Source organism: Ranitomeya imitator, chromosome 7, assembly GCF_032444005.1.
Source record: "Ranitomeya imitator isolate aRanImi1 chromosome 7, aRanImi1.pri, whole genome shotgun sequence".
NCBI classification, from domain to species: Eukaryota; Metazoa; Chordata; class Amphibia; order Anura; family Dendrobatidae; genus Ranitomeya; species Ranitomeya imitator.
Window position 1 is genome coordinate 224,797,530 of NC_091288.1, and position 11,420 is coordinate 224,808,949.

The following is an 11,420-nucleotide window of genomic DNA, read 5'->3' on the forward strand; positions in this document are numbered from 1 at the left end:
TGCCGAGTAAAGTGGCCTATTCCACCATCAAGAAAGAGGGCCTGGCCATAATCTGGGCACTGCAACATTTGCAGCCCTACCTATACGGTCGCACCTTCACTGTGGTGATGGACCATCACCCTCTGCGCTGGCTACAAGCCATGTGTGGAACCAACAGAAGGTTGCTACGCTGGAGCCTTGCCCTGCAGCAGTACGACTTTACAGTCAAACACAAAACGGGCAGGGAGCATGGCAATGCAGATGGGTTGTCCCACCGGGGCAAACCTGCTAAGGTGCGTGTGGAGGAGTACTGTGAGGTTCTGCCTCCATTGCACGATCCAAAAGGTGGAGGTGTCACTTTAATGTGAATATGCCATGTTTGAGTGTCTACCTAAAAGTGCATTGGCTTTTCAGACACATGCTGTGGGCCTTTCCGACCCCCCTCTTTGCACTCTGCATGTGTGTGTAACCTAAAACCCCTCGTTTCTCCCCTCCCTCAAGATGTAATATGGCTTCAAAGAGAAAGTACGAGTAGAAGCACATGCCAAAAAACCCCCAGGTTTCTTTGTCCTTGCAAATGTAAATATCATAGCATCGAGTAATGATAGAAGTGGGACAAATACATTTCTGACATGTGCTTCGGTAGAACTATCAGCCAGTGAGTTTTCTAGGTTCCAGAACCAGCACAATTGAGAAATGGATTACTACAGAACTGGGTCACCCAGCCACCCCATGTCTATACTTAAAGGAATCCCTATGGCACACTGAGCATAACGAAATGGGTGTCGTCTTTCTACGAGGTTCCTGCGCCAAGATATGTGGGATGATGATTTTTCAAACTGCTAAGACAGGGGAGTATCCATCCTCTAAGTGAGGTCACCACAGGGGGAGGCCTTTGGGTTTAGGCTAGGAAATAACTGAGTGAAGCAGCAGTCTTTACGTGTCTTTGTCTGGGGTCTACCTGCTATACAGATGTGCTATGCATCTAGACGTGTCCCCTCCTCCACAGTACACAGTCGGCCATGAGATAAGATGACATAATGAAATGTAAGTGATTTTTCAGCGTTAATCCCATTTTATTTGAAATTGTAGTGTACATATGATATTTGCCTCCTTTATAATATCTTTTTATACCTCTAGCTTGTCTCTCCTTGCTCTATAATGAACTGTCGCATCCTCTGAAGTGAATTACGCTACTAATTTGGGTTGGCTCTGAACCCGTTACTACATAGGAAATCGGAACTGGTGGCAGCAGATTTGTTCTGTGCGTTTGGGAGGCTTTGTAGCAACGGCGGCGTTGATAATTATTGTTCACGCCTGAGTGGGAGTAGTTATATCACCATCGCTGCAGTGTGCTCATTAGCCAGTACAAAGTAAGGCAGCCTTTCTGGCGACTAATTATCCTTGGTGCAGTACCCTGTATGACCTGAGGGTAAGGGGGGCTCCAGAGAGCTGCAAGTTCCAGACGGAACTGGGAAGAGGGATATAGATAAATCCCATTCAGAAAGAACCAGGGGCAACCAAACACCCCGGTTCATGACAAATTAGTGTGAGTGGTGGGAATTGCTCTAACTAAGGTCACCAATGACCTATTAACCGCCAAGAGCAAGCGACCCTACTCTATCCTCCTCCTCCTGGACCCGTCCTCTGCCTTTTACACAGTGGACCATTCCCTATTATTACAGACCCTCTCATCCCTTGGCATCACAGACTTGGCCTTATCCTGGATCTCGTCATACCTAACAGACCGGACATTCAGCGTCTCCCACTCACACACCACCTCCTCACCTCGCCCCCTATCTGTCGGAGTCCCACAAGGTTCAGTCCTAGGGTCCCTGCTCTTCTCCATTTACACCTTTGGCCTGGGACAGCTCATAGAATCTCATGGCTTTCAGTATCACCTCTATGCTGATGACACACAGATCTACATCTCTGGACCAGATATCACCACCCTACTAACCAGAATCCCTCAATGTCTGTCCCCTATTTCATCCTTCTTCTCCGCTAGATTTCTAAAACTTAACATGGACAAAACAGAATTCATTGTCTTTCCCCCATCTCGCACAACCCCCCCATCGAACCTATCCATTACAGTAAACGGCTGCCCACTCTCCCCAGTCCCACAAGCTCGCTGCCTCGGGGTAAACCTTGACGCTGATCTCTCCTTCAAACCACATATCCAAGCCCTTTCCACTTCCTGCTGACTTCAACTCAAAAATATTTCACGAATCCGTACATTCCTCAACCAAGAATCTGCAAAAACCCTAGTCCATGCCCTCATCATCTCTCGCCTTGACTACTGCAACCTCCTGCTCTGTGGCCTCCCCTCTAACACTCTCACACCCCTCCAATCTATTCTAACCTCTGCTGCCCGACTAATCCACCTGTCCCCCCGCTATTCCTCGGCCTCTCCCCTCTGTCAATCCCTTCACTGGCTCCCCATTACCCAGAGACTCCAGTACAAAACCCTAACCATGACATATAAAGCTGTCCACAACCTGTCTCCATACATCTGTGACCTCGTCTCCCGGTACTTACCTACACACAACCTCCGATCCTCACAAGATCTCCTTCTCTACTCCCCTCTTATCTCCTCTTCCCACAATCGCATACAAGATTTCTCTCGTATATCACCCCTACTCTGGAACCCTCTACCACAACACATCAGACTCTCGCCTACCATCGAAACCTTCAAAAAGAACCTGAAGACCCACCTCTTCCGACAAGCCTCCAACCTGCAGTAACCACCGATCGACCAAACCACTGCATGACCAGCTATACCCTCACCTACTGTATCCTCACCCATCCCTTGTAGATTGTGAGCCCTCGCGGGCAGAGTCCTCTCTCCTCCTGTATCCTCACCCATCCCTTGTAGATTTTGAGCCCTCGCGGGCAGGGTCCTCTCTCCTCCTGTATCCTCACCCATCCCTTGTAGATTGTGAGCCCTCGCAGTCAGGGTCCTCTCTCCTCCTGTATCCTCACCCATCCCTTGTAGATTGTGAACCCTCGCAGTCAGGGTCCTCTCTCCTCCTGTATCCTCACCCATCCCTTGTAGATTGTGAGCCCTCGCGGGCAGGGTCCTCTCTCCTCCTGTATCCTCACCCATCTCTTGTAGATTGTGAGCCCTCGCGGGCAGGGTCCTCTCTCCTCCTGTATCCTCACCCATCCCTTGTAGATTGTGAGCCCTCGCAGTCAGGGTCCTCTCTCCTCCTGTATTCTCACCCATCCCTTGTAGATTGTGAGCCTTCGTGGGCAGGGTCCTCTCTCCTACTGTATCCTCACCCATCCCTTGTAGATTGTGAGCCCTCGCGGGCAGGGTCCTCTCTCCTCCTGTATCCTCACCCATCCCTTGTAGATTGTGAGCCCTCGCGGGCAGGGTCCTCTCTCCTCCTGTATCCTCACCCATCCCTTGTAGACTGTGAGCCCTCGCGGGCAGGGTCCTCTCTCCTCCTGTATTCTCACCCATCCCTTGTAGATTGTGAGCCTTCGCGGGCAGGGTCCTCTCTCCTACTGTATCCTCACCCATCCCTTGTAGATTGTGAGCCCTCGCGGGCAGGGTCCTCTCTCCTCCTGTATCCTCACCCATCCCTTGTAGATTGTGAGCCCTCGCGGGCAGGGTCCTCTCTCCTCCTGTATCCTCACCCAGCCCTTGTAGATTGTGAGCCCTCGCGGGCAGGGTCCTCTCTCCTCCTGTATCCTCACCCATCCCTTGTAGATTGTGAGCCCTCGCGGGCAGGGTCCTCTCTCCTACTGTATCCTCACCCATCCCTTGTAGATTGTGAGCCCTCGCGGGCAGGGTCCTCTCTCCTCCTGTATCCTCACCCATCCCTTGTAGATTGTGAGCCCTCGTGGGCAGGGTCCTCTCTCCTCCTGTATCCTCACCCATCCCTTGTAGATTGTGAGCCCTCGCGGGCAGGGTCCTCTCTCCTCCTGTATTCTCACCCATCCCTTGTAGATTGTGAGCCTTCGCGGGCAGGGTCCTCTCTCCTCCTGTATCCTCACCCATCCCTTGTAGATTGTGAGCCCTCGCGGGCAGGGTCCTCTCTCCTCCTGTATCCTCACCCATCCCTTGTAGATTGTGAGCCCTCGCGGGCAGGGTCCTCTCTCCTCCTGTATCCTCACCCATCCCTTGTAGATTGTGAGCCCTCGCGGGCAGGGTCCCCTCTCCTCCTGTATCCTCATCCATCCCTTGTAGATTGTGAGCCCTCGCGGGCAGGGTCCTCTATCCTCCTGTACCAGCTGTGACTTGTATTGTTCAAGATTATTGTACTTGTTTTTATTATGTATACCCCCATTACATGTAAAGCACAATAAATGGCGCTATAATAATAATAATTAGTGATGAGTGAATATACTCGTTACTTGAGATTTCTCGAACATGCTCAGGGGTCCACCGAGTATTTTTTAGTGCTCGGAGTCGGAGATTTCGTTTTTCTTGCCGCAGCTGAATGACTTACATCTAGTAGCCAGGCTGAGTACATGTGGGGATTCCCTAGCAACCAGGCAACCCCCACATGTACTCAGCCTGGCTATCAGATGTAAATCATTCAGCTGCGGCAAGAAAAACGAAATCTCCGAGCACTAAAAAATACTCGGTGGACACCTGAGCGTGCTCGAGAAATCTCAAGTAACGAGAATATTCGCTCATCACTAGTGGGGTGATAAAGGTATCCTCCCAGTGAATCGTGACATATTGGTGGCAGCGCGGTGGGATTCCTGACAGTGATGATGATGATGATGGAGGTAGTAGTATTAGTGATGATGATGATGAAAGGAGGTGGTAGTACTATTAGTGATGATGGAGGTGGAAGTACTCATAGTGATGATGATGATAGAGGTGGTAGTATTAGTGATGATGATGGAGGTGGTAATACTATTAGTGATGATGATGAAGGTGGTAGTACTATTAGTGATGATGGAGGTGGTAGTACTATTAGTGATTGGCGATAGTAGTACTATTAGTGATGATGGAGGCGGTAGTACTATTAGTGATTGGCGATAGTAGTACTATTAGTGATGATGGAGGCGGTAGTACTATTAGTGATGATGATGGAGGTGGTAGTACTATTAGTGATGATGATGATGATGGAGATGGTAGTACTATTATTAGTGATGATGATGATGGAGGTGGTAGTACTATTATTAGTGATGATGATGATGGAGGTGGTAGTACTATTAGTGTTGATGATGATGATGGAGGCGGTAGTACTATTAGTGATGATGATGGAGGTGGTAGTACTATTAGTGATGATGATGGAGGTGGTAGTACTATTAGTGATGATGATGGAGGCGGTAGTACTATTAGTGATGATGATGGAGGCGGTAGTACTATTAGTGATGATGATGAAGGTGGTAGTACTATTAGTGATGATGATGGAGGTGGTAGTACTATTAGTGATGATGATGGAGGCGGTAGTACTATTAGTGATGATGATGGAGGTGGTAGTACTATTAGTGATGATGATGGAGGCGGTAGCACTATTAGTGATGATGATGAAGGTGGTAGTACTATTAGTGTTGATGATGATGATGGAGGTGGTAGTACTATTAGTGATGATGATGATGATGGAGGTGGTAGTACTATTAGTGATGATGATGAAGGTGGTAGTACTATTAGTGTTGATGATGATGATGGAGGTGGTAGTACTATTAGTGATGATGATGATGGAGGTGGTAGTACTATTAGTGTTGATGATGATGATGGAGGCGGTAGTACTATTAGTGATGATGATGGAGGCGGTAGTACTATTAGTGATGATGATGGAGGTGGTAGTACTATTAGTGATGATGATGGAGGTGGTAGTACTATTAGTGATGATGATGATGATGGAGGTGGTAGTACTATTAGTGATGATGATGAAGGTGGTAGTACTATTAGTGATGATGATGATGATGGAGGTGGTAGTACTATTAGTGATGATGATGATGGAGGTGGTAGTACTATTAGTGATGATGATGATGGAGGTGGTAGTACTATTAGTGATGATGATGATGATGGAGGTGGTAGTACTATTAGTGATGATGATGATGGAGGTGGTAGTACTATTAGTGATGATGATGATGGAGGTGGTAGTACTATTAGTGTTGATGATGATGATGGAGGCGGTAGTACTATTAGTGATGATGATGAAGGTGGTAGTACTATTAGTGATGATGATGATGATGGAGGTGGTAGTACTATTAGTGATGATGATGATGGAGGTGGTAGTACTATTAGTGTTGATGATGATGATGGAGGCGGTAGTACTATTAGTGATGATGATGGAGGTGGTAGTACTATTAGTGATGATGATGAAGGTGGTAGTACTATTAGTGATGATGATGGAGGCGGTAGTACTATTAGTGATGATGATGGAGGCGGTAGTACTATTAGTGATGATGATGGAGGCGGTAGCACTATTAGTGATGATGATGAAGGTGGTAGTACTATTAGTGATGATGATGATGATGATGGTGGTAGTACTATTAGTGATGATGATGATGGAGGTGGTAGTACTATTAGTGTTGATGATGATGATGGAGGCGGTAGTACTATTAGTGATGATGATGAAGGTGGTAGTACTATTAGTGATGATGATGGAGGCGGTAGTACTATTAGTGATGATGATGGAGGCGGTAGCACTATTAGTGATGATGATGAAGGTGGTAGTACTATTAGTGATGATGATGATGATGGAGGTGGTAGTACTATTAGTGATGATGATGATGGAGGTGGTAGTACTATTAGTGTTGATGATGATGATGGAGGCGGTAGTACTATTAGTGATGATGAAGGTGGTAGTACTATTAGTGATGATGATGGAGGCGGTAGTACTATTAGTGTTGATGATGATGATGGAGGTGGTAGTACTATTAGTGATGATGATGGAGGCGGTAGTACTATTAGTGATGATGATGAAGGTGGTAGTACTATTAGTGTTGATGATGATGATGGAGGCGGTAGTACTATTAGTGATGATGATGGAGGCGGTAGCACTATTAGTGATGATGATGAAGGTGGTAGTACTATTAGTGATGATGATGATGATGGAGGTGGTAGTACTATTAGTGATGATGATGATGGAGGTGGTAGTATTATTAGTGATGATGATGGAGGTGGTAGTACTATTAGTGATGATGATGATGGAGGTGGTAGTATTATTAGTGATGATGATGGAGGTGGTAGTACTATTAGTGATGATGATGGAGGTGGTAGTATTATTAGTGATGATGATGGAGGCGGTAGCACTATTAGTGATGATGATGAAGGTGGTAGTACTATTAGTGATGATGATGATGATGGAGGTGGTAGTACTATTAGTGATGATGATGATGGAGGTGGTAGTATTATTAGTGATGATGATGGAGGTGGTAGTACTATTAGTGATGATGATGATGGAGGTGGTAGTATTATTAGTGATGATGATGGAGGTGGTAGTACTATTAGTGATGATGATGATGATGGAGGTGGTAGTACTATTAGTGATGATGATGATGGAGGCGGTAGTACTATTAGTGATGATGATGGAGGTGGTAGTACTATTAGTGATGATGATGGAGGTGGTAGTACTATTAGTGATGATGGGGGCAGTAGTCCTCCCTGTATCCCCCCCGCTCTCACCATCACGGCCCCGTCCTCTCGGGCTCCGGTTCTTCTCCGGGCTCCGGCCGCGCTCAGTCCGAGGATCCAGAGAACAATCAGCGGCGGCTTCATCCTGCGAGAGAGGAAAGTATCTAATCACCGCGACTGCATCCGACCGCGCCCGCCCCTCCCCCAGCGGACATCCGACACCAGGCTGCGGAGACAGGTATCTAATCCTGTGTGATACCGACTGCTGAGCTGTGTATCTAATCCTGTGTGATACCGACTGCTGAGCTGTGTATCTAATCCTGTGTGATACCGACTTCTGAGCCGTGTATCTAATCCTGTGTGATACCGACTGCTGAGCCGTGTATCTAATCCTGTGTGATACCGACTTCTGAGCCGTGTATCTAATCCTGTGTGATACTGACTGCTGAGCCGTGTATCTAATCCTGCGTGATACTGACTGCTGAGCCGTGTATCTAATCCTGTGTGATACTGACTGCTGAGCTGTATCTAATCCTCTCCTGTGTGATACTGACTGCTGAGCAGTGTATCTAATCCTATCCTGTGTGATACCGACTGCTGAGCTGTGTATCTAATCCTGTGTGATACCGACTGCTGAGCTGTGTATCTAATCCTGTGTGATACCGACTGCTGAGCCGTGTATCTAATCCTGTGTGATACTGACTGCTGAGCCATGTATCTAATCCTGTGTGATACTGACTGCTGAGCCGTGTATCTAATCCTGTGTGATACCGACTGCTGAGCCGTGTATCTAATCCTGTGTGATACTGACTGCTGAGCCATGTATCTAATCCTGTGTGATACTGACTGCTGAGCCATGTATCTAATCCTGTGTGATACTGACTGCTGAGCCATGTATCTAATCCTGTGTGATACCGACTGCTGAGCTGTGTATCTAATCCTGTGTGATACCGACTGCTGAGCCGTGTATCTAATCCTGTGTGATACTGACTGCTGAGCCATGTATCTAATCCTGTGTGATACTGACTGCTGAGCCGTGTATCTAATCCTGTGTGATACCGACTTCTGAGCCGTGTATCTAATCCTGTGTGATAGTGACTGCTGAGCCGTGTATCTAATCCTGTGTGATACTGACTGCTGAGCCGTGTATCTAATCCTGTGTGATACTGACTGCTGAGCCGTGTATCTAATCCTGTGTGATACTGACTGCTGAGCTGTATCTAATCCTCTCCTGTGTGATACTGACTGCTGAGCCGTGTATCTAATCCTATCCTGTGTGATACTGACTGCTGAGCAGTGTATCTAATCCTATCCTGTGTGATACCGACTGCTGAGCTGTGTATCTAATCCTGTGTGATACCGACTTCTGAGCCGTGTATCTAATCCTGTGTGATACTGACTGCTGAGCCGTGTATCTAATCCTGTGTGATACTGACTGCTGAGCCGTGTATCTAATCCTGTGTGATACTGACTGCTGAGCCGTGTATCTAATCCTGTGTGATACTGACTGCTGAGCTGTATCTAATCCTCTCCTGTGTGATACTGACTGCTGAGCAGTGTATCTAATCCTATCCTGTGTGATACCGACTGCTGAGCTGTGTATCTAATCCTGTGTGATACCGACTGCTGAGCTGTGTATCTAATCCTGTGTGATACCGACTGCTGAGCCGTGTATCTAATCCTGTGTGATACTGACTGCTGAGCCATGTATCTAATCCTGTGTGATACTGACTGCTGAGCCGTGTATCTAATCCTCTCCTGTGTGATACCGACTGCTGAGCTGTGTATCTAATCCTGTGTGATACCGACTGCTGAGCCGTGTATCTAATCCTGTGTGATACCGACTGCTGAGCCGTGTATCTAATCCTGTGTGATACTGACTGCTGAGCCGTGTATCTAATCCTGTGTGATACTGACTGCTGAGCCGTGTATCTAATCCTGTGTGATACTGACTGCTGAGCCGTGTATCTAAGCCTGTGTGATACTGACTGCTGAGCCGTGTATCTAATCCTGTGTGATACTGACTGCTGAGCCGTGTATCTAATCCTGTGTGATACTGACTGCTGAGCTGTATCTAATCCTCTCCTGTGTGATACTGACTGCTGAGCCGTGTATCTAATCCTATCCTGTGTGATACCGACTGCTGAGCTGTGTATCTAATCCTGTGTGATACCGACTGCTGAGCTGTGTATCTAATCCTGTGTGATACCGACTGCTGAGCTGTGTATCTAATCCTGTGTGATACCGACTGCTGAGCCGTGTATCTAATCCTGTGTGATACTGACTGCTGAGCCGTGTATCTAATCCTGTGTGATACCGACTTCTGAGCCGTGTATCTAATCCTGTGTGATACTGACTGCTGAGCCGTGTATCTAATCCTGTGTGATACTGACTGCTGAGCCGTGTATCTAATCCTGTGTGATACTGACTGCTGAGCCGTGTATCTAATCCTGTGTGATACTGACTGCTGAGCCGTGTATCTAATCCTGTGTGATACTGACTGCTGAGCCGTGTATCTAATCCTGTGTGATACTGACTGCTGAGCTGTATCTAATCCTCTCCTGTGTGATACTGACTGCTGAGCCGTGTATCTAATCCTATCCTGTGTGATACTGACTGCTGAGCCGTGTATCTAATCCTATCCTGTGTGATACCGACTGCTGAGCTGTGTATCTAATCCTGTGTGATACCGACTGCTGAGCTGTGTATCTAATCCTGTGTGATACCGACTGCTGAGCCGTGTATCTAATCCTGTGTGATACCGACTGCTGAGCTGTGTATCTAATCCTGTGTGATACCGACTGCTGAGCTGTGTATCTAATCCTGTGTGATACTGACTGCTGAGCCATGTATCTAATCCTGTGTGATACTGACTGCTGAGCCGTGTATCTAATCCTCTCCTGTGTGATACCGACTGCTGAGCTGTGTAGCTAATCCTGTGTGATACTGACTGCTGAGCCATGCATCTAATCCTGTGTGATACTGAATGCTGAGCCGTGTATCTAATCCTGTGTGATACCGACTGCTGAGCCGTGTATCTAATCCTGTGTGATACTGACTGCTGAGCCGTGTATCTAATCCTGTGTGATACTGACTGCTGAGCCGTGTATCTAATCCTGTGTGATACTGACTGCTGAGCCGTGTATCTAATCCTGTGTGATACTGACTGCTGAGCCGTGTATCTAATCCTGTGTGATACTGACTGCTGAGCCGTGTATCTAATCCTGTGTGATACTGACTGCTGAGCTGTATCTAATCCTCTCCTGTGTGATACTGACTGCTGAGCCGTGTATCTAATCCTATCCTGTGTGATACTGACTGCTGAGCCGTGTATCTAATCCTATCCTGTGTGATACCGACTGCTGAGCTGTGTATCTAATCCTGTGTGATACCGACTGCTGAGCTGTGTATCTAATCCTGTGTGATACCGACTGCTGAGCTGTGTATCTAATCCTGTGTGATACCGACTGCTGAGCCGTGTATCTAATCCTGTGTGATACTGACTGCTGAGCCATGTATCTAATCCTGTGTGATACTGACTGCTGAGCCGTGTATCTAATCCTGTGTGATACCGACTGCTGAGCTGTGTATCTAATCCTGTGTGATACCGACTGCTGAGCCGTGTATCTAATCCTGTGTGATACTGACTGCTGAGCCGTGTATCTAATCCTGTGTGATACTGACTGCTGAGCCATGTATCTAATCCTGTGTGATACTGACTGCTGAGCCGTGTATCTAATCCTCTCCTGTGTGATACTGTCTGCTGAGCCGTGTATCTAATCCTCTCCTGTGTGATACTGTCTGCTGAGCCGTGCATCTAATCCTCTCGTGTGATACTGACTGCTGAGCCGTGTATCTAATCCTATCCTGTGTGATACTGACTGCTGAGCCG

At 47.3% G+C, this 11,420-nt stretch overlaps 1 protein-coding gene across 1 annotated transcript in view; it reads right to left on the bottom strand.

The window, feature by feature from the left end:
- Window positions 1–7,709, bottom strand: part of MMP25 (matrix metallopeptidase 25) — a 29,966-nt gene extending 22,257 nt beyond the window's left edge. The window contains exon 1 of the mRNA XM_069735193.1: window positions 7,580–7,709. Coding sequence (XP_069591294.1) covers window positions 7,580–7,672 — 93 coding nt within the window. The 5' untranslated portion in view covers window positions 7,673–7,709. The remainder of the gene's footprint in view (window positions 1–7,579) is intronic.
- Window positions 7,710–11,420: the final 3,711 nt, after the last annotated feature.